Below are 23,394 nucleotides of genomic sequence, written 5' to 3'. Positions count from 1 at the left end.
GTTCTTGCTTAGACCTTAACTGGACCCAACAAGACTCACGAAAAACCAAAGAAATGTAGCATCCAAGGCAGCAGTTGGTGGTTTGTGTGAATTGTGTAGTTCACCCAATTAGGCCAGAGTCTTAAGACTAGAAAGTATTCGATAACTGGCTGATGATTATCGACACAAGCAAGATAAAAACAGAGCAAATCGAAACTTAACTTGAAGAACATTTTATTCAATTTATATATTATTATGGACAGGGTGGTCAGACTACTGTGCAAAATAAATATAGTTCATCCAATAAATTATTAATTAAAAGTAGATCAATGAGATGCATAGCTCCTTCTACAACGTGTTAAGACTCGCTTTTCAAATGATCAAAATGTCTTCTGGTCACATGTAAGAAAACATTAAATTAACGTTTTTAAGGCATCTGTTAAAAGTTGGTTAAGTGTCCTTAGTGTTTAACTGGAACATTCCAGGCTGGTTCTTGGGACTCAATAAAGTTCAGCAGCTCTCTCTCTGGCTCTCTCTTTGGCTCTCTCACTCTCTCCCGCCACCGCGCACTGTCTGCGTTCCTTGAGTGTCCGTCCACATGCCTCGTGCCAGATCACATGATCCGGTTTCCCGTAAAGACACGCGTTCCCGGTAAATGCACCGTCATGCTTGGCAGATCCCGTGACTCCTGGTAAGCGCTGAGTCATTCCTCCTTGGCGCGGTATCTCCGCGCTGACCCGGCGCTTTTGTATTTTCCTTATTCCCTATCTCTTCCTTCCTTGGTATTCCTTCCTCCCGCCGCTCCTCCTCCCACCGCTATTCCTCGTTGTCCTGGAAACCGATTGCTTGGGTATTCCCGGAGACGGAAAAAAAATGGATAACGGATAACGGAGCGCTGTGACCGTTAGCGGGGGTCTAATGTAGTTTTGTGTTTCGTTTCCTTCCTCCGAGGCACACTGTTTGTTTGTTTTTTGCGTGCGCACGCACGTGACGTCGCGCTGCCCTGTGTGTGTGTGTGTGTGTGTGCGCGCGTGGCGGTCATCGGTCGGGCAGGTTGATGACCGGAAGCCACTGGTCCAGACACCGGCAGTCTTGGCAGAACGTGTTGACCTTGCCCAGCGCCGGGTCCTTCCACGAGGTGGAGGGGGGGTTCTGTGGAAAAGCCAAACAAAGACGTTTAAGATACGAGACATCACAGATAAGGGTGATTACACTGACACGCTCAGCGGCGTGCCCTCGTCAAACGGCTGCTTGTGGAGTTGTTGTTGACAAGCAAGCCGAGTTGTTGTTCTTATTCCCCTTTGGTCTTTTATCACCGAAACTGAGAGAGGGTGCTGGAATTCTTCGTCTTACAGGAAGTAGGCAGACTAAAGTCTAATTTTCCTTCCCAGAAGAGGAGGGCGGAGCGTGCAGCACATGCCCCGTGCCGTGCATGCATTGTCTTTGAGGAAACTACAAACATGAACTACAACATTGATTAGACACCCCCCTAGCATACCCTCCTGGGGTGAAAAAACTCAATGCATGAAAAAGATGGCTACAACCCAGTGGTCCACCCCCACCCCCCCCCCCCCCTCCCCCCCCCAAAAAAAAAAAAATTCAGTTCTGCAAAATGACTCATAGCACCAAAAAATTAAAAAAGAAAGGAATCGATGTTGACTAATATCCGTGACAGGAAGCCATATGTGCATGCATTATACGAGTATCGTTGCGTAGGTGTTCCCTTGACTCACCGTTACTAAAACACAGTGCAAGTCTTCGGGCTCGCCACCCGGCTGGCTCTCTCCCAGGATCTCGGCCAGGCGCCGCATGTTGCTCACTCGCACGATGTTGATGTCGTTTTCACAGCAGAACGCCTGGATGAGCGTGAAGTGTATCTGCAGGGCCACGTCTCCCGCGTGCTCCTCGTCCGTCGCAAGCAGACACAGGACCACGTTGTCTGGGTCCCTGTAAAGCAGCACGCACACACATAGGAGTCAGTGAAACGCGTCTCGCCTTGATGCGTCACCGAGGGACCAAAGCCCAGTATTCAAACATTCCACACCCGACACTGCATTCCTGATGCTATTGTCGGGTATCATTTGCATGTTTCGTGTTATGAATACACCTTGTTTTTTGTTTTTTCCACTTACGCATTGAGAGATTTGGCTGCTTCGTAAACGCCGGCGGTGACGCAACCTTGGGGCAAGGCAGAGCTGAGAATCTCCTCGATTGCCTTTGACACCGTTTCCATCCTACAGGGAGAAAACGATTCTATTTTTAACATATGAGGCAGGTCGGACAATAAAAGCAAGAAGGAAAATAAGCATAATCCTGATTGTTATAACACAAGTGCTGCAACACGTAACAGTTGCCATGGATATTTGCTAATGCACTTAAACGTCCCACAACTTATTTGTCTTTCTAATACGTCCTTACAATATTCGTTAAAATATGGATTAACATGCATAATTCTGGTTACTAGCACACATTAAAAGTTGCTGAAGTCTGTCCATGAAAGTCCGTTCGAAAGTTCAAAACCCAAATCCCTCCATCTATGTAGTGCGTTGAAATCGCACAAATAAATAAATTGCGTTCATTCGACAACATGGTATATTATAAACATACCTTTCTGAAGAGATGCCTCCACAGGTTTCTTCAAAGGTCATATTGCACATCCGTGCTGCTGGGTGTCGGGAAGGTATTCCGAGGAAAAAGTGTAGCTGCAGATTGTGGGAAGCCGGTGCAACTGTCAGGCGAAACGTGTAAGACTGCAGCAAGTCGCGACTGAACTCGGGACACGTTTCTGCTTCTGCTCTTCTGCTTACAAGAGACCGTTTTTCTTGGAGCTTATTTGCATAACCTGATCTTATTGGCCATGTGTATACCTCTTTGTTTTCAGGAACACACTTTGTGTGCAACAGCGACGCCTGGTGGCTATACAACGCATTGGGACCCACAAATTAACTGCTGAACCCAATAAATACATTACTACCAGTAATAGACAATGGGGCAGGATAATTGATGTAGACAGATGGAGGGCTTAAACTCTACTATTATATTGTTTGTATTGGGTAGTATTGTTGTATTGTTGTATTGGGTATAGTATGTTATATGTGCTGTTGGTGTAGTTTTAAACATGGAATGCTACAGAGTTGTTTTTTTTTTCTGCAACGTATAGGACCAAATACATTTAAGCAGCAATATAAGCTACCTACTTTCTATACAAAGATTAAGTCAGAAATAGACGCACATTTCCTTATTTTTACGCAGCAGGGGTTAATCTGCTGACCAACATTTCCATTACCATATATGATATGAGCAAATTGTTATTATCTGGCAAATGGCCTCCATCGTCTATTGGCCAACTAAAAATAGACCCCATGGTTTCACATAAACAGCGCCAGCCCGCTGTGAATGTAAACAGACGGACGGGGGTTCACCAGAGGTGATAAACAACGCGGGTATGACCTCAGCTCACAGCGTGACGTCTCGGCTGCATCGTCGTAACAACGTCCTACCTTGACGTTGCTGAGACGTGACAAGTGCAAGTGCCAGGTCCGCTTTGGGGGACTCATGGTCGTGAGGAGGTTATCTGGGACGACGTCGTGACCGTATGTTCCCCCGCTAGACCTAGCCGTATACCTGCCTACTTTATGTAAGCTATGGCTATTTATTAGCGTCACAACATAGCAGCTTTAATCTTACAAATAATTTTCCGAAATGTGTATTATTTTCAAAGATGCTTGAACAATAAGGTATATGGAAAGCGCTGTAGGACCTACATATCATATCCACGCCCGGGGCTGGGAAGTTTAAGTGAAGAAAAAAAAAATAGATAAAAATGGCTCAGAGGGCTGAAGTCCTCAGACATCCCCCGATTGTTGGAGTTGTACGTCAAACTTACATTGAAATAGAAGTGTGACGATGATCGTTTCTCCTCCCGCCCGCATTTTTTTCAGACAACGTGGCAAGACGACGCTCCCGCCCGCCTGCTCCCTCTCGCTGCAGGCGGCTTTACACTTTTTTTTTTTTTTAATGTGTTCTCATGCGGAGTCACCAGAAAGAAAAACTACGTCATGAAAATTGTCAAGCATGTTGACTCTCAAAAATAAAACCACACTTTGTTTGTTTTCATTCTGGCTCTCGGTGAATCACTGCAGCTGTCAAAACGCAAGGCGTGGTGCTGAACTCCTCCGGCTGGACCAGATGAGGGGAAAAAACGTGTTCTGGGATGAAGGTCAGAAACGGTGGGACGCAGGGGACATAGTGACAGAGAGTGGAGGCTGTTTATGGTCTGGATTTCATGTATCGCGTGATATCATCGTGTGTGTGTGCGTGGGTTAACCTGGATTGGACTCTGCTGCTCTTCTGTGAACTTTACCCCTGCCATGTTATCGTTTTGGCCAACTGTGGCTCCAGTATCAGTCGTGCTGTTTTCTATTGATGTGGCAGTATAGCGACTGTACTTTGACTATCACCTCCGGTGGAGCTGCAGGGCTAAACTGTGAGTAGCCGGCCGGTATATCCTTAATACACGTATTTTTCTCTTTGCAGTTGAAATGATTGTTCGTTTGTTAGTCACACTTGCAAAGATGAGGATCTCGAGCGATTAGTTAAATCGATTTAAAAGTTAAATCGCATATAGGCTTACGTTATCTGTCTTTAATAATAACTCCGTTCATCTCGCTTTGTCATCAAACAAAGATCGCTAGCTTCCTTTGTATATACAAGAGAAAACATTTTGAATAAGACTCGGAAAATAACTCTGGTTGGGAATTTTCAAAACATGAAGACGCTGTAACGCACCATGGACACCAGAGGGCGCCACGGTCACCACAAGGCCCAAGGCGACGCTAGCAGGTCTCCATACCCGGACAGGAGCCCCAAGTACCCGCCACCCGATCCGAGGGAGAGGTCCTGGGGCTACCCGGAGGCTCATCACGGAGATTATTTCACCGGCTCCCCTTACAGACCAGAGTATAATAACCCCAGAGGACAGTATGGGGGACAGTATGGATATGATCAACATGATCACGCAAGGTGTGTGATGCTGTTAGCTTTTTGTCTACTTTGTCCTCTACAACAAGTTGGAGAAACCCAATTGTCTTTTATCTGGTCTATTCTTGTTGGTGCATTTCACTATAGGAAACAAAAACGAATTAATGCAATTGCTATAACTAGGTACTGTTGGCAAAGTGCCTTTTTTTGGTATTTAGTCCAATCAATGAATACATTCATATATGACAATTTAAATTAATACGAAAATGTTTTAGTTTATGAACACAATAAAATATATTGTAAACACACGTTTGCCTTCCAGGCCCGGGTACGAATACCCTCCTCAGACACAATGGGACTACAGAGATTATTATAATCACTACGACCACGACCCACAATGGGGACAGCACAGAGGTAAAAACAAATCTAATCTGATCGGAATTAGTCCAACATAATGTCATATAAATCTCTCCTGATCTGAGCTGATATTTTATATAACAGTGTTGTAGAATATATTGCATTCTGATCTAACATAAAACTACACAATCTATTCTATTTTAATCTAACACTTTCTTGCTGTTTATTTGTGTCAATTCCAAGATGGCGGGCAACGTGTTTCCGATGACGCATGGCGGTACCAGGACAGGGCGTATGAACAGATGCATTCTGGGTATTCCAATTCAGAATACTACAGGTCAGTATCACATTTTCCAATGATTTTTTTTTTTTATTGACAATTATAAATAGATATTTCGCGCACAAATGAATAACCTCAACACACAATCGTGACACTTTTTTGTTTGTTTGAAAGTAGCTCTTATACAAAACACCCTCTCCCATATCTGCTTTGACACCCATTATCATCACAATCTGTGTTCTACCCATCAGGTCTGACCAGCAGACAGACCGGGGTCACTACGTAGATCCCAGAGAGGTCGCAGAGCCCTCCGCTTCGACCCGGCTCTCAGAACATTCCAGAACCCCAGGCCTGCCCCTGACCAGCACCAACTCTCTGGAATATTCCAAGGCCTCGGGCTTGTCATCCAGTGGCTACGAGCTGAGCCAGTACATGAACGGAGCCGACCAGATCGATGTGGACTCTCAGTCTCTCCTTCCTCCTCCTCCTCCTCCTCCTTGCGTTGATCCAGGTAGACACACTGGACACAGCATACAGTTAAACTCTCTAGTGGCAGAGCGAGAGCTAAGTGGTTTGAACGAAAAATGAACTCAGACTTAAAAAATGTAACTGAGGATCGCTCAGAAACCAGATGAACAAAAATGCAAAATAAGAAAACAGCAGAAAGTGGTTAGGGGTTTCGATTCCCAGCCAAAATGTTCTGGGTTCGTACCCCAAAGCTAACCCCATGTCTACCTTTATGTAGCATGATGAAAGCTTCTAAATCACCAACCATCAACAGAACAAATAGTATATATAGCAGGATTCCATGAATGAAAACGTAGTTAATAAAAAAAATCACGTTTGCAAATGTGTAGTGATCATTGTCTTTCTCTATAGAACCCCTTCCTGTCGCTCCTCTGAAGTACGCCATCCCTCACGCGGTGGTCAGTTTCGGTACTGCAGGCCAACTGCTGCGGGTCAGCCCGGGTTTGTCCACCAAAGAGAACCAGCTAGAGATCCACAGCCTGGAGGTGATAATACACAATTTCACACGCGACAAGTTGACAAGTGAATGAATGCCCAGCACCCAAGTTTTTATTTGAATGTCATAATGGCAGTTTTTTTTCCACTGCAGGTAATTCTCGGGGAGACCCAAGAACAACATGACTTGAGGAACTTCCCTGGGCCTTTAACCAGGTAATGTTCATATTTCATTATTTTATCATTTGCTCTTGTTTGACAGTGTTTCTGTTTGACAGTAAAATTAGAAAAAACAGCAGATACAATACTTTTTTTGTATCCTATATACTCATATAAGACCTACATGTTGAATAACATCATCATATTAATGTATCCACGTGCCCATTCTGGACTAGTTCTAAATGATGTTTTCCATGAAAGTATGCATTTGCATACTTTTCACAATTCAGAGTGATGACATGTTAACCATCAGTCTCCTCTACCTCTCCGCCTCATCTACCGCTCCAACTCACCTGAAGGGAAGACTTGCACAAAGTCGACGCTATGGAGTTCGCCCACAAGAGGGCAGCCGCGAGCTTGCGGGACGTCACCCCGGACAGCGCCTCTGCCGCCCTCTTGTGGAAGCTGCTGATTCTGCTTTGCAGGCAGAACGGAGTGAGTGGCCCGGAGATATCGCGTGTTGATGGTTCAGCAGCCGGGACACACTACACCGCCTGACTTGTTGTCAAACTAACCGAAAAACACCTCCTCTCGTCTTTCTATATGAAACTAATAGCCCTTTATGTACTGCCTCCAGCAAATAGTTGGATCTGATATTGCCGAGTTGCTGCTCCAGAACCCCTCCACAGAGGAAAGGCCTGACAGCCGGGCACCGATGCTGATTGACTTCAGCGAGGGCCCGGCCCCTTACCCAGAACCATGTGTTGCTGGAGACGACCTTCTCACCGGCGCTGCGACCCACTCCAGTGCAGAGAGCTCGAAGGTGGCCCTGGACAAATACACAGCGCTGCTATTGGCCGGGAGGAAGAAGGTGCGTGACATCACCTGCCATATGATTGGCTGTCGACGGTCGCTAGGTTCACACCTATAGCTTGGAACACTGTAACATGGAAATGTTATTAGTGCATCTAGGAGAAACTTGATATTCCCTTTTATATGGTTGAATTATTGCCAGAACCATTGCTGATAAGATAATGTTTAGATGTATTTAATTAGTCTCAAATGGGAAATCCAGAATTTACACCAGAAAGTACAGGACAGAAATAGGAGTTAAAAAAACGTTAAGATATACATAATGTTCATCATAATAACATATTATATATCTAAAGGCTTTATTCTAATTCAAGCATCTTCTTATTAGGTTTTGTTATTTTTCCCAAATAGTTTTGGATATTGTTTCATCGCCCTTTCAAAACTGTCGGATTAGCGGGCTGTAAATTGAGCTAAATGTCACACACACTAACATGATCTCTGTCTACTCCTCTGTTGTTCTGTAATAGGAGGCATTAGAGTCTGCCATGAACAGTGAGTTATGGGGACACGCGCTGTTTCTAGCCAGCAAGATGGACAACCGCTCCTATACCACCGTACTGAACAGGTAGGCCGGTCAAGATAGCTTTACTACTATGTCCTGCATCAGACACTTCCATCCAAGCGACTCACAGTGAATTCAGATCGGGAGCAGGTAGGGCTTTGGACATATTCCTCAGGATGCTTAGGTTAGGCTGGAGACATTGGGCGTCAAACCCTGTAGCCTCTGCACTATCCCGTACTGTAGCCTTATCCTTAGTATCTTATGAAGCCGGTTAAGCTGTTTGTATGTGAGGAAGACTGCTCAAACTGTAGTCTCTTGTTTGACATTATGAAGTAACAAGCACTCTCACACACTGGAAATAAAATGGTCCAATTTACCATGGATTGTTGTGTAATAATAGCATTTGGCATTCATTCTTTTAAAATAAGTCTATAGAAAATAATAAATGTAAAATACTATCCAGGAAATCTCGATTGTGGTTAAATACATAACATGGTTGCCTCCCTCTCATCCGTTCAGTCATTTGAAATAAGTCTTTCACTCATTTCAAATACCAAATTACCACAGAACTACTGTTCGTGCAAGGGGGTATATGTCACATTCAAGTGTTTTAACTCACTTCACGATTTTAAACGAATGACTTGGCAGCGGTCATTTACAGCAGCACAGATATTTGGCCACCGGACAGGCCATTCAAAGTCCCATAAATAACGGCATTTTAACACGTTAAGCCTTCAGCACCCCGACCACACGACTGCTTCTGAGCGTCTGGATACTTCAGGAGTTTATAAAAACATTACAATAAGGACCAGCGTCCAAACGAGGCTACCGTGAGCCAGCAGAATGTGAGTCTGTGATCCTGCCTCTTGTTGGGCTGCTCCAGACTATTAATACACACAAATAAATGATAGAGGCGTAACATAAAGAGCTGTTCACACCCCCGGAGATAGAGCAAGCCCTCGCCCTCCGGGTGAATCAAGCCCCCCCTCTCCCCGTCCTGAAACCGCTCGGAGCATTCGGGCTGCCATGTGCGGCCGTTGCGTCACGGGGACAAAATCCGCCGCGGCCGAGAAGCGGCTGCCATGAATATGGTGAAACATATTCATCCACCACGCCGACCCTCAGATTTATACCCCGGGCCAATCACCACGTAACCCGACACGCTGACGGCCTATTTTGGCGTCCCCCCCCGGCTCCACGTGCTGAGGCCTACGCATGTCTGAGCGACAGGGCGGAGCGCTGGAGGGGAGGGGAGGGGGGGGGGGGGGGGCGAGAAAATGAAGTCTGATTAAAACAAGGGAAGGCAGTTTGTAGAAACCGATTTTGACATTATCTTAAAAAATAAATCCCAGTGCTGCCTTCAGGCCTCCCGCCAAAGCCACGCCCCCCCATAACAGGTGACTAGCTCGATAGCTTTAGCACGAGGTCTGCCTAGCCTTGTGGAAGAGCCCCCCCGGGCAACAGTGCCGAGGCATAGTGGGCGCAGGCAGCGGGGAAGTGGATAGACAAGACACCTAGGCCTCCCAATCATTTCATTTTGGCTGAATGAAATTATTGGACCGGTTTATTAGGCCTGCAACAGCCACAGCCACAGAGGATTTGATTGATTGATTGCTGTCGAGAGAATTGAACAAATATGACAAAAGATTCTTCTTAAATAAACTGCATGCCCTGGCAAGATGTTGTGTTGAGTGGTTCTGCTTACGATAGAGTTGAACATGGGAGTGGGAGAGCGCTCTTGGAGCGTTCAGGACGCCCCAGTGGCCCTACTTTGGCAGAAGAGAAGTGGCTGTGGGGCTTGGCAGTGTTTGGTTCTCATATTATGTGTGCCCTTTGCTCTAATCAAATATAAGGAGTTTGAAGTGTTGATTACATTTGAATCAACACTTTTGCGGACCAGCTGTGGGTTTATGGCAGTGTTTGCTTTTAATATCTTACTTACTGTTTGCTATTTAATAATTTAAGAAGTGCTCTTATCAAAAATTATAAAATGATCTAAATGTTAAATAAGGCAACAGATCATTTTGTTTATGTGTCATTAATGAGCAGGTAGGGTAAGGGCATTTTGCATCTGGGTACAAACAAAGAATCCTTTGGCAGTGACACCCTCACACCCTAACCACTACACTATCACTTCCACAACTTCATCTCTGACCTGAGTGGTTATCAAGTTTGTATTGACCTTGTATTTCCTTAGGTTCACCGGTCAGTTGACCTTCAGTGACCCCCTCCAAACGCTCTTCCAGCTGCTCTCTGGGAAAACGCCTACAGTATCCATGGTGACGCCATTAACACTCAGCTACCCTCACCAACATCTGCAACCTCACATTCATACCTTCTTATAGTTTTACACATTTGACCTGTGTGTGTGTGTGTGTGTGTGTGTGTGTGTGTGTGTGTGTGTGTGCGCAGTGTTGTGGGCAGGAGAAGTGGGGGGACTGGAAGCCCCACCTGGCCGTCATGCTGGCCAATGAGACGGCAGATCCCCAAGTCCAGAGGAAGGCGGTTGTTGCCATGGGAGACACCCTAGGTAACGGGTGCAGAGATTAAAAAATGGGTATCATGATGATACTACTATTACTACTATTACTACTACTACTACTACTACTACTACTACTACTACTACTACTACTAAAAGCTTACAAAAAAAAATAAAGATGACAAACTGTAATAACAAAAGCCATACACGGCTTTGTACCAGTACCATGTTGTACCAGTCCAACATTTTCTGGAAACGAAAAAAGGTAAAATCTGAATTGTATTATGTTTACCACTGATGGTGACAATGTTTATCGTGCTTGGCCAGCCTCAAGAGGCCTGCTCCACGCAGCTCACGTCTGCTACCTGACGGCCTATGTCCACTTTGGGTTCTTCACTCAAAAGAATGAGCGGCTAGTTCTCCTGGGCTCCAGCCACAGGTGAGCCACGATGGGCAAGTCCCGGAGCCACAGAACCACACCTTCACCTCACAAACTGTTTGGTTACCAGTCGTAAACCAGTCAGATCGCAGGATCACATCGACATTAATTTAATTAAATCTAGGGCTACATTCAAATGCAACATTTTATGTTGTTATAGAAGCTATGTTCTTGATTTATATGATAATAGTAATCAGGCTAACTTGAAAGTCACTGGCAAAAGCTAAGAATTTGTTGCTGGTTACTCCATAGGCTGACTTGAAAAGGTAACAGTTTGTTTATTTCTCTTTAGGTTGCCCTTTTCACAGTTTGCCCAGAACGCGGCCATTCAGTGCACAGAGGTGTTTGAATACAGCCAAAATCTAGGAGGAAAACATTTTTCTATTCCATCGTTTCAGGTCATTTTCAAATCCAAATCAACCCTTATTTTTTTAAGTGCTTAAGAAGTGAAACAACACAACTTTTTTAAAATAATATGTATTTTTAAATATTATACAGTATATTTACAATTGTAATAAATGTTTATACCATATTAAGTAGTGGCATAAATTGGTAATTGGTAATGCTGAATATTAAGAAACGAAAGTGTTGGTCATACATTTGTTTAAACAGGAGAGCTGGAGGCCTCCCTACTGTACACTTTACTGTAGAAATATGACACCCTGAAAGACATCTGACTTCCCTCTTACATTTTGGGAACGCTGGAATGTCCATAACTATGTTATGGGTTGTATTCACCTTTTTAAATAGCTTTCACTATAAATAATAAATTAATAATAGATAATACATTTCAAACACACGGTTTGAGTCCGGAGTATCACAATGTTGTCGGCAGACATGCTGTGTGTAAGACCCTCACGGGACTATAATTACCCCTGTGGGACTCTGACCCCCTGCGTGTGGACAGGTGTATAAGTTGATGTATGCCGCCAGGCTGCTGGACTGGGGCCTTGCACCGCAGGCCTTCCATTACTGCGAGCTGATTGGCCAGAGCATCCTAAGACATAATGAGCCCCAGTTCGTCCTGACCGGGGAGGTTATCAAGGTATTAGGATGACAGAAATACCCTGACTTTGATGCATTGGTATGTGTGTGTGTTTGTTGTATTTGCATGTGCCTGTATACGGTATATTTGTGGCTGTGTTCATGTACAGCATATATATATATATATTTACCTTTTTTTTTTACCATTACAAATCATAAACTTTTGTTTGAGTACCTCTTGTATTGTAATGTATTGTCTCGTAAGCTGTCGAAACCTTCCTTTTGTTAACATATTGTCTCGTAGCGTATCATAATAACCTGTTGATTCAGAACACATTGTATGATACGGTATGGTAACCTTCTGTTTCGGGACGTATTCTATCGTAACGTATACTGTATCGTAACATTTCGTGTCGTCAGGCATGGGAACCTTTTTGTTTCGTATTGTACCGTAACCGTTTTTTGTGTTTCTCCCTCCCTGCCAGTTGGCCGACAGGCTGAAGCACTGTGAGGGCCAGTTGAGCGACGCGTCCTGTGGGGGAGTTCCATGTGACCCCAGCTGGCTGCAACAGCTGCGTCTCAGGCTCCGAGGCTTGCAGGTCACGACCTCCTGGGGCCCTTCAACATGCCACGACATGCCATGCCTACAATCCACCGTCTCTCCCCTGTAGTCCCTTCCTCACCTCCCAACAGTCCTCCACTCCCTCCCCCATATAGTCCTCCACTCCCTCCCCCGTACAGTTCCACTTTAAACATAAACAGCCTACAGGACCAGTATGTTAACATCATCATCATCATCATCATCATAATGCTCGCTCTCCATCTCTCTCTCTCTCTCTTTACATTATTATTATTATTATTAACATTTGTAATCATAGCAGTTTTCAAGCCTTGGCTGGCTTCTTCTATTATAGTCTGTTCTACGTGATGTACAGTACATTGTTCTGTTTTGAATCAAGACAATGATGCCCTCTTCTATTGTAGTCTATTCTATTCTTGTCCATATAGTCTAGTCTGCCACAGTTGTATAATATATTATATATCCGTGTTTAATGTAGGATGTTCTTGGTCTTTTTGGTGGTCATCACGATGGGTTGGTTAGTAGTAACTATTTAAGCTTTATACGATGATAATGCTCTTACCAGAATCAATTAAAAGTAAACTATAGATACACAATTTGAATTCTGTTCTCATCCAATGACCCCGCTCTCTTGTGTTAAAAAAACATGCTGACTCACCTTCTCCTGTGGTTCTCCACAGACGGGGACTGATGACTGCATGGGACCCCACCTGCACCCGGTCGACGGGAGCCCCTGGTCCGATCAGGACACAGTGACTCCACCAGGTAACGTTAAGTCCAACAGTACATCATTAAGGTGATAATGTAACGTTAAGTCCAACATCACATCATTAAGGTGATAATGTAACGTTAAGTCCAACATCACATCATTAAGGTGATAATGTAACGTTAAGTCCAACATCACATCATTAAGGTGATAATGTAACGTTAAGTCCAACATCACATCATTAAGGTGATAACATTAAGCTGTTATCACCTTAAGCTAATTAAGACACCCCCATTCTGGTTGTCTTCCCAGAGGCTTACCCCCGCTATGACCGAGGGACCGGAGGAGGAGAAGGAGGAGCAGAGACCACAGGCTGGGCTGGTGGAGACCTGCAACCACCAACAGACGAGTGGGACACTCCGGACCTGGGGTGAACTACTGTATATGAGTCACAGGACCCAATAGACTTGAGTGTTTAGTTTTCCAAGTTTCAAGTTCTCACACTTTCCATGTTAACATAGTAACCGTCAAATATAGTAAATACAATCTTCTAAATGATCTACCATTTCTTTACACAGCTATTATATCTAATTGGCCTTAACGTGGCGAGTATATCCTTTAACAATTTTACGATAGGTTTGAACTTATACAAATATATTACTATTAGTGTATTATTATTATTGATAATAATAAAAATCATAGTTTGATCTCATTACTAATATTATGACATATAATATCATCACCCTGTTCTGGTGTCTCTCTCTAGGCTCCAGGCTAATGCTCCCCCTTCTCCAGCACAACCCTACGCTGCTCCACCCCTAGAACAACCCTACGCTGCTCCACCCCCAGAACAACCCTACGCTCCTCCACCTCAACCACAGCTCTACGCTCCTCCACCTCAACCACAGCTCTACGCTCCTCCACCTCAACCACAGCTCTACGCTCCTCCACCTCAACCACAGCTCTACGCTCCTCCACCTAGCGGAGCCGTGGACCAACCGCTCGCTTATCATCACTCAAATGCTGCCCAGGTCATCAAACCATCCACAGGTGCTAACTGCCAGCACGTTACATACCATTATATATGGTCCTCGTTTATATTGCGCTTTTATCCAACGCGCTTTACAGTGTTGACTGACACTCACCCATTCATGCACACATTCACACCCTGACGGCGGAGTCAACCACGCAGGGTGACAGCCAGCGCGTCAGGAGCAGTTAGGGTGAGGCGTCTTGCTCAGGGACGATACTCAGCTAGGAGGAGCCGGGGATCGATCCAGCAACCTTGCGGTTACCAGCCAACCCACTCTACCTCCTGAGCTAATGCCGCCCCCCCATTATCCCTTCCAGAAGATAACACATGTTCAAATACTTACAGTCGCAAAGCTATCAAATTTTGAACTGCAAAAGATCACAAATCTTGGGTTTTTAAATGTATTATGTTGGTTTGTGGGTCCATGGGGGTTTGACATTGTGGCATTGTGACATTTGTCTTTGTTGTTCTTATAGGGTTCCTGCCGATGGTTCCTCTGGAGAATGTATCCGGAGAAGACCTGGTGAGAGATGGGTTTTCCAAACGGTTGTTGTCTGATGAAAAGCCCACAGTCACAAAGAGATGGCTGTTCTGGAGAGTGAATTCTCCCAAGTGTAGTGGTTTGGTGTACGGACCGCTTAAAGGGGTAGTTCAGGATTTTGGACATCGGGTCTCATTTCCAAGTGAGCCAGTGTGTTATTGGAGACCGTTTTCAACACTTTTTATTCAGTCCTTCTAGTTGCAGAAATCGCTGGTGTTAGGCTAGTGCAACTCGAGGGGAACTGCTAGCCTGCCAATAAAAACTGTTTTACCCACTCCCGAGGCAAACCAATTATAATGCCAAACTATCGATGTAAATGTCTGTGTTGATAGAATAGTGTTAGAAATAAACGTACCCTTGCATCACATTGCATTTAGTTTATAATCCCTGTAGTTGGTAGCAAGCTACGGCAGCGGCGGACTGATATTAACTGGAGTGCGCAAAGTAGTAGAAAGTAGTCCCCCAAAATGTAATGTGATCATTGCGATACAAGGATAGTTTTATTTCTAATATTATTCTATCAACACAGACATTTACATCGATAGTCGGGCATTATAATTGGTTTGCATCGGGTGTACTTTGGAGTAGGTAAAACAGTTTTTATTGGCAGGCTAGCAGTTCCCCTCGACTTGCGCTAGCCTAGCACCAGCGATTTCTGCAACTAGAACTGAATGAAACATGTTGAAAACGGTCTCCAATGATAAATAACACACTGGCTCACTTGGAAATGAGACCCGATGTCCAAAATCCTGAACTACCCCTTTAAGGGTCAGCAGGGGACTAAATAGGTGACAGGATATCCACACCTCCAAACCTGACCCTGAGATCCAGCCCGTGGGAACCCCTAACCATAACTCCAACCCTAGAACCGGGAAAAACCAAACCCTAAAACCCAACCAATAGAAACCCCTCACCCTAACGCCCAACCCAGAACTGACCACCAAACCCTTAAACCAAACCCATAGGAACCATTAACCCTGGCACCGAAAACAAACCCCAACAAGCCCCACCAATAAAAACCCTTATTGGGGCGAACTTTGACTCTCTGGACCTTGAGTTCTATTGTCTGTAAAGGTTGTTGAAAAGGGACCCAGCTCATGATGGATTGTGACGGTCTGCTGGTCTAATTTGAGCTGGGGGTTTCAGGTGAACGGCGACGGGGACGAGACGTGGCCTGAGGTGCCACAGGCGACGACTGCAGAGGAAACGGCCACAGAACCAGCCGACACCAAACGACAAGACGTGAGCGATGAGTTAATGATCTGTTTTAACAAGGGCACAACATGCTGACAAAACAGGCTACCACATACTGTAAAGCCCCGGCCGCAATCCACACCCCTATCTGGCGTTATGTCACTTTGATAAGACAAATGCAGCGTGTCAGCGTTTCATTCTTTGTCGCCACAGGGCAGCAAGGCAGGCTGGTTCAGTAGGTGGTTCAAATCCAAGCCCAACAATGAACAGAAGGAGACGTCAGATCAAGCCATGCCCACTCCAACAGTAAGACTAATTCAATTGACTATCTGTAGAAATCATCCAGTGTATTCCTTTCTTCATTGATTTTTTGGTCATTTTGTGATTTTGATTTTATGAATTGTTTTTTGTGTTTATTATTTCTTTCTTTATTTATTATGATCTATTCTATCTGTTAATACTTGTAACCATCCACAGTTAATAAAGCTCTTTTCTGGTTAAGGCGTCAGAAACAGCCCCACCGGGGTCCAGGCCAGGGCCCCCTCCCCCACCTGGGGCCTCCTCCGACTGGGCCCAACACCAACCCGGCCCTGCTGGCTTCAATGCCGGCCCAGCATCCACGGCATAACCCTTCCATAGAACACAGGTACCTGCCAGCCCCAGACACTTTATTTAGCATGACCAAATAGTCTGCAAGTGTATTTTTTGGATGCTATTCAGTTACACCAACCATATTGTGTCTTGTCTGGTCCTGGGGTGGAAGGGTGGTGGAGTCTGGTCCTGGGGTGGTGGAGTCTGGTCCTGGGGTGGTGGAGACTGGTCCTGGGGTGGTGGAGACTGGTCCTGGGGTGGTGGAGTCTGGTCCTGGGGTGGTGGAGTCTGGTCCTGGGGTGGTGGAGTCTGGTCCTGGGGTGGTGGAGTTGTGGTGTCTGGTCCTGTTGTGGAGGGGTGGTGGGGTGGTGGAGTCTGGTCCTGGGGTGGTGGGGTAGAGGGGTGGTGGTTTCTGGTTCTGGGGTGGTGTGGTGGGGGTTTCTGGTTCTGGGGTGGTGGTGTCTGGTTCTGGGGTGGTGGGGTGGTGTGGTGGTGGTGTCTGGTTCTGGGGTGGTGGGGTGGAGGTGTCTGGTTCTGGGGTGGTGTGGTGGGGGTTTCTGGTTCTGGGGTGGTGTGGTGGGGGTTTCTGGTTCTGGGGTGGTGTGGTGGTGGTGTCTGGTTCTGGGGTGGTGGGGTGGAGGGGTGGTGGTGTCTGGTTCTGGGGTGGTGGGGTGGTGTGGTGGAGGTGTCTGGTTCTGGGGTGGTGTGGTGGTGGTGTCTGGTTCTGGGGTGGTGGGGTGGTGTGGTGGTGGTGTCTGGTTCTGGGGTGGTGGTGTCTGGTTCTGGGGTGGTGTGGTGGTGGTGTCTGGTTCTGGGGTGGTGGTGTCTGGTTCTGGGGTGGTTTGGTGGTGCTGTCTGGTTCTGGGGTGGTGTGGTGGTGGTGTCTGGTTCTGGGGTGGTGGTGTCTGGTTCTGGGGTGGTGTGGTGGTGGTGTCTGGTTCTGGGGTGGTGGGGTGGTGTGGTGGTGGTGTCTGGTTCTGGGGTGGTGGGGTGGTGTGGTGGTGGTGTCTGGTTCTGGGGTGGTGTGGTGGTGTGGTGGTGGTGTCTGGTTCTGGGGTGGTGCGGTGGGGGTTTCTGGTTCTGGGGTGGTGGGGTGGTGGTGTCTGGTTCTGGGGTGGTGGGGTGGTGGTGTCTGGTTCTGGGGTGGTGGGGTGGTGGTGTCTGGTTCTGGGGTGGTGGGGTGGTGGTGTCTGGTTCTGGGGTGGTGCGGTGGTGGTGCTGGGTCCTGGGGTGTCTGGTCCTCGGGCTGGTGGGGCGTCTGTATTATTAAGTCATACTAAGAGTTATATTTATACTTCGTTAGTCCCAACAGCAAATGACCGAACAACCGAATCAAGTGGGAAACGGTCTAATCATAGTGTCTAATTACATCTCAAGTTCATCTAGTGTCTGCTGAAGACATTTTCATCTAACCACACGAACATTAAACCTCCCATCTAAATATATCCCTGGATTTCTTATACGCCAGCAAATAACGTTGATGTCGAGTAAAAAGCTTAGGCTAAATAGCAATGGAGGTCAGAAAATCGAACCAGGCACAATGACATATCTGCTGATATCTGCTATATTTCAAAGACTCATTTTGACTCATGGTTTGCACGTGTTCTATTGTGTTTTCAGGACCCCCTTGACCGTAACCAGTGAGGAACATGGGAGTTTGTCTGTGGAGCCCTGGCCTGCTGTTTGAACGCTCCATCTTGGATGGGAAGGGCCAAGTACCAACGGCTCCACAGCCGCCCCCCCCCCTCCGCCAAGTAGGGCTTTTTTTGGATGACCTTTGAAACTCCCTGTTCTTGCGCACCTTGGCACTACAGACAGTTACAGAAATACACCAGCAAGCCAGTCACGCAAGAAACTTTTCAGGTCAATGTCGCAACTCACAACTGACAACTCATAACTGACGTTGCAACAAAACCGCTGAAAGTATTATTCTAATATTCTAAATATTATTATAACAGGCAGCTCATGTCCGCCTATAAGTATCATGCATGTACGTGTCTAATTCTTATAGACCAAGAAGGAGGATCATTGTTTGTGAATGAAGACAAGGTATTTTATATGGACAACAGATGCTGACAACATAAAACCGTATGCCTACATTGAGTGGTTTTCCTGGATGGTTTGGCTTGAAAATAGTGCTGTTGGATGTAAATCGGCTTCCAATTACCATGTCTGACTTGGAACGCACCTGAGGATGGAAGCTAGAGATGTATTGAGGACCAAAGAATTTGCTTGACTTGCTTCACTTCATTTTGTTAACGTTCTTGATCAACTTTGTAGAAGCCCAGCTCTTATTTAATAAGAGTTGGGGTTATACAACAATTATAAATAGTCCATTGCTTTGTTTGCTTGTCATCCTCAGATCACATTCAAATCATTAGAAAACAAAAGTGTAACCAATAAACCTGTAATGTATATGATTATTTATTTGAGAAGAACAGTGTAGACTGCCTATAATTGTGTCGTAATAAAGTTTTTCTATATATGGGATCTTGTGGTCATTGCAACACCTCCCAGTCCATTGCGATACATTAGAAGGTAGGATAGGCAATTTGGAGAAAAAAGCGTAAGAGTAAGCTAGTATCCAGTTAGGTAAGTAATCCAATAATTTTACTGAGGGCACTTTTGTCTGAACATTTGATGTATTGATTGCCAAAAAAAAAAGACTATGTTTAAGAGAAAAATACTATATGTGCTATCTATGTAACTGCAACACGTGGGGACAGGAAAGGGGGCCGGGGGGCCATGGCTTGGATGGACCTCTGTCTGGCCCCCAACCAGTACCCTTGATTTATCCATTAATCCCGTCTCTATAGTGATGACATCGTTAGGCTTGCATCTGATATGTTCAAGTTACAAACAATTTAAACCATTGACCCAAAGAGACTTTTCCAATGTGGGCTTACCAACGTTTACCAATTTGTCACAGTGTTTAAATGTTAATGTCTGAGATTTAAATAGGATATATAGATTAGTGTAAAACTCCTTCAACGTTTTACTTTTTAATTATTAGATATTATTATACTATATATAGTATTGTCACTTTCTAGTAAATCAAGTGTTGAGTGACCGCAGGGGTGTGACGTCAATGAGAGCGGCACTAATTCAATTCAGCGAATAAAAAAGACGGTTTTAAAAAGACTGGGGCCATAACTGAAATTCCATGTAAGGCTTTACACGTTGAGTTCTGTGACTGGCAACATGGCAGGTGCCATCTCCATTTACCACGAGTCGGCAGGACGGAATGGCAGCCGGACGCACTGGCTCTGAGTGGAAGCATACCCGAGCAAACTTCCCCGCAACCGAGGCAAATGGGCCAGCCCTTCCCTTGGATGTGTCGTTCCCAAAGGGGTGATCCATCAGATAGGTTGACATTGTCATGCCAAGAAAAGTTAGAAAATGAAAGCTGCAATCAGCAATTGTTGTGCACCCTACTTTGTTTTAATTAAATTGGAATTTGATTGTATCACACGGCTCTCATGCGTTCAGTGGACAATGACACTCAATCAAAACATAATTGAATCAAAACAAAGGCGGTGAGCCAAAATGTCTGATTGCAGCTTTAACATAATCTATATTGTTGAACATTATAGTATTCCCTCCCCTCAGTTTTCAAACACACCAATGATGATGCCATGAGATGGAAAATGTCTATATTTGTAAACTCCTTAGTTATTTATTTTATTGTTTAAAATGATTGCAATTCAATTCAAATTCAAATGATGAATGAAACAGACAATGTGGATATATGCATATTTGTATGTTACAACTTTTTTCCTACTGCATGCTTGGACCCAGTTATACGGTACCCCAGCTTCTTCCACCACCACACATAAACACATCAACTGGGGAACGTTATATGGATATTGATATTGGTAGGCCTATGTTGTTATTCTACAGGCATCCATGGAGATGGTCCAATATTTATTTATTTGTCGTTTTCAAAACCATCAAGTTGTAATGATTTTATTGAGATAGAACTTAACACTTGTGTGATGTGTTGTAATCCAAAACACATGAAGACTTCAACAGGAACGCAGAACATTACTGTGCACCTAAGAATATGCTTGTAATGGCATTTTAAGTAGTACAAAACACAACTCCACCACTATAAATAATAATAATAATATTACTAACAAAGAAAACAAATTCCCTCTTCACTTATTTACAGTACCCTGTGTCCATAGGATAGAGGTCAAACGAGTAAGCGTGTGTGTTAAGTTGACATAAATAACATGTTTTTATGTACATACAGACACTTGATGTTACTGAAGACTGCCAAAGAAAATCCCTGAAAGCAGCATTGTGACAACCTGGGATTCAACTTAAGCGCTCGGCCTGGGCCTATGAGTTTGAGCTCATGCATTCCTCATTCAACCCATCGAACCTAAATGTGTCATCTAAATAAAAACCATCAAGGCCTCACGGTTGCACACTGACGTCAGACGCCCTCCCCGTGCGTCAGCGTGTGCTCCACGAGCTTGGCCGCGCACTGGAAGGACTTGTTGCACTCGGTGCACACGAAGATCCTCCCGCCGCAGCTCTGCTCCTGGTGGGCCTTGAGCGACGCCGGCTGGCCGAAGTGCATGCCGCAGCCGCTGCAGCTGTGCGGACGCTCGCCGCCGCCGCCGCTGCCGCCGCCGCCGCCGCCGTGCACGTAGCGGTGGCGCGCCAGCCGCGACGCCACGGCGAACGCCACGCCGCACTCCTCGCACTTGTGGGGGCGCGCGCCGCTGTGCACCGCCTCGTGCTCCAGCAGGTTGGAGCTCTTGGTGAAGCTCTTGGCGCACACGGCGCACGCAAAGGGCCGCACGCCGCGGTGGACCTTCTGGTGCTCCGCCATGCGGCTGGCCAGGGCGAACAGCTTGCCGCAGTCCAGGCAGCAGTAGGGCTTGTCGCCCAGGTGCTTGCGCTCGTGCCGCTTGAGTGACAGCGGCTTGTTGAACGTCTTGCCGCACTCGCCGCACGGGAAGGGCTTGTCGTTGGTGTGCATGTTGCGCTCGTGCTTGCGCAGGTCCGACGAGCGCACAAAGTCCTTGCCGCACGTGCCGCAGGCGTACGGCTTCTCGCCCGTGTGCGTGCGGATGTGCTTGCGGTAGTCCGACGACCAGATGTAGGTCTTGACGCAGAAGGGGCAGTGGTAGGGCCTCTCGCCCGTGTGCAGCCGCTTGTGCTGCTGCAGCGTGCCCTGGTGGGAGTAGGCCTTGCCGCAGACGTCGCACACGTGCGGCTTGCGGCCCGTGTGCGTCTCAAGGTGACTCTGCAGGTTGCAGAACTTCTTGAAGGCCCAGTGACAGCGCGTGCACTTGTAGCGCCGCAGCTCGTTGTCGATGTCCACGCCGCGCTTCTTCATGGCGGCGAAGATGCGCGGCACCTTGCCGTCGGCGCACGAGTCGAAGAACATGGAGTCCCTGTTGGCCGTGTGCTCCTTGTGGAGCTCGCCGGCCGCGCCTTCCAGGACGCCGTCCCCGCGGCCCCCTCCTCCTCCTCCTCCTCCTCCTCCTCCTCCACCGCCGCCGCCAACGGCGCCGGTGCCGGCGCCGGCGTCTGATTGGTTGGCCGTGGCCACCTTCGGACCGGGCGAGGTGTCGCCGGGCTGCGGCTCACCGTCCCCTGCTTCCCGTCGCCGCGTCTGGGCGTGAGCGGCGGGCAGGTCGTCGGGGCGGGCCAGCGGGTCGGCGCTGTAGCGTTTGGTCTGGCCGCAGCGGGCCTTGTCGTCGTCGCCGTGGGACATCTCGGCTAACCTCTCGGCGAGGCTCCACTTGGGGGTCTGGGGGTTGAGGTAGAACACGCCGCCGCCAAGGTCGCCGGCGTCGGCGTGACCCCGGGGCCTGCCGAGGGAGGCCCTCTGCTTGTCCTGGTGTTTGCGGATGCTCCTCTTGGAGATGAACTTGCTGGCGGTCAGCTGGTCGCTGGTCAGGGCGGCGGACGACGTCCCTTCAGCCATTTTGGGTTTGGCGGTTGGCCGCAGGGCCGGTTGCGTTGATCAGAATATCGCGGGGGGGAACCGTGCTCCTACTGTGAAGTATAACCGTCGGGACACACAAGCAGCCAATCGGCCAGTCAGGGTGGGTGTAGTAGGGTATGTACAGCGTAAACGTATTGTATTGAATTTCATTGACGGCACTCAAAGTATGAATAAATATACATTTTATATAGTACTGCATATCTTTGTTTACCTGTATTTTTCATTTGTTTGTGTGTAACGATGCACAATTTATGCATGTAAGTATGTATATATATATATATATATATATATATATATATACATGCATACATAAATTGTGTATTGTATATATATACACAATTTATATATATAAATAGAGGGAGAGGGAGAGATCAAGATAAATACAGTATATATATATATATATATACATTCAAACACATTTTAGATATATGTTAATATATGACATACATTAAATAGTTATACACACACAATATATTGATTATAGATTGCACCACTGATTTGAAACAGTTATTTTTTGTTCTCTCATCTAGACAGAAAACAGTGCAGTGAAACGGAACCAACACTTACCTCCATGCTCCGCGCGGCCAAGTCCGACGGATCAGCGCTCGAGTCGTTCAGGAGAAGGACTCGTGGGCGGAGCCCGAGGCGACACTGGAGAAGACGTCTGGAGACAGCGGTGTTCCCGCAGCCGTCAGCAAGAACTCACCCTTGCACATTTGTCCGACCGCACGTGGCCAAAACATTGGTTGTGTGAGGTGCATTGTGGATTACACGAATACATGAAAG

The 23,394-nt window shown here is 46.4% G+C and overlaps 3 protein-coding genes across 5 annotated transcripts; 1 reads left to right on the top strand and 2 right to left on the bottom strand.

Annotated features, from left to right (window-relative positions):
• Positions 1-206: 206 nt before the first annotated feature.
• gadd45ab (growth arrest and DNA-damage-inducible, alpha, b) lies at positions 207-4,052 on the bottom strand. Of its 2 annotated transcripts, none has more exons than XM_084472623.1 (5): positions 3,866-4,052; positions 2,587-2,707; positions 2,112-2,213; positions 1,713-1,926; positions 207-1,131 (listed from the first exon to the last, which is right to left on the bottom strand). In XM_084472623.1, the coding sequence occupies exons 1-5, from the start codon at positions 3,909-3,911 to the stop codon at positions 1,018-1,020; spliced, it is 597 nt and encodes a 198-aa protein (XP_084328749.1). In that variant the 5' UTR covers positions 3,912-4,052; the 3' UTR covers positions 207-1,017. The 2 variants fall into 2 exon arrangements, with proteins under 2 accessions (XP_084328749.1, XP_084328750.1); XM_084472624.1 differs by having other exon boundaries at positions 2,587-2,681; positions 3,866-3,989.
• A 66-nt stretch (positions 4,053-4,118) lies between these two features.
• sec16b (SEC16 homolog B, endoplasmic reticulum export factor) lies at positions 4,119-19,113 on the top strand. 2 transcript variants are annotated; one of them, XM_084472622.1, is made up of 24 exons: positions 4,119-4,198; positions 4,754-5,001; positions 5,282-5,373; positions 5,560-5,653; positions 5,848-6,107; positions 6,476-6,609; positions 6,714-6,775; positions 7,078-7,213; positions 7,356-7,589; positions 8,059-8,156; positions 10,291-10,372; positions 10,506-10,623; positions 10,900-11,011; positions 11,304-11,409; positions 11,919-12,056; positions 12,481-12,594; positions 13,256-13,340; positions 13,594-13,711; positions 14,048-14,331; positions 14,791-14,837; positions 16,002-16,097; positions 16,263-16,355; positions 16,552-16,695; positions 18,261-19,113. In XM_084472622.1, exons 2-23 carry the CDS (start codon positions 4,769-4,771, stop codon positions 16,675-16,677), a joined length of 2,862 nt encoding a protein of 953 aa, XP_084328748.1. In that variant the 5' UTR covers positions 4,119-4,198; positions 4,754-4,768; the 3' UTR covers positions 16,678-16,695; positions 18,261-19,113. The 2 variants fall into 2 exon arrangements, with proteins under 2 accessions (XP_084328748.1, XP_084328747.1); XM_084472621.1 differs by lacking the exon at positions 4,119-4,198 and adding an exon at positions 4,215-4,465.
• Positions 19,114-20,154: 1,041 nt separating this feature from the next.
• Positions 20,155-23,218, bottom strand: znf648 (zinc finger protein 648). Its single transcript, XM_084472888.1, has 2 exons — positions 23,176-23,218; positions 20,155-22,658 (listed from the first exon to the last, which is right to left on the bottom strand). The coding sequence occupies exon 2, from the start codon at positions 22,585-22,587 to the stop codon at positions 21,082-21,084; it is 1,506 nt and encodes a 501-aa protein (XP_084329014.1). The 5' UTR covers positions 22,588-22,658; positions 23,176-23,218; the 3' UTR covers positions 20,155-21,081.
• Between the last annotated feature and the right edge of the window lie 176 nt (positions 23,219-23,394).

The sequence above is a fragment of the Micromesistius poutassou genome (genome assembly GCF_964030765.1).
Source record: "Micromesistius poutassou genome assembly, chromosome: 9".
In the NCBI taxonomy this organism is placed as follows: Eukaryota; Metazoa; Chordata; class Actinopteri; order Gadiformes; family Gadidae; genus Micromesistius; species Micromesistius poutassou.
The sequence above is the reverse complement of the archived record's forward strand: the minus strand, read 5'-3'. Positions and strand labels throughout refer to the sequence as shown.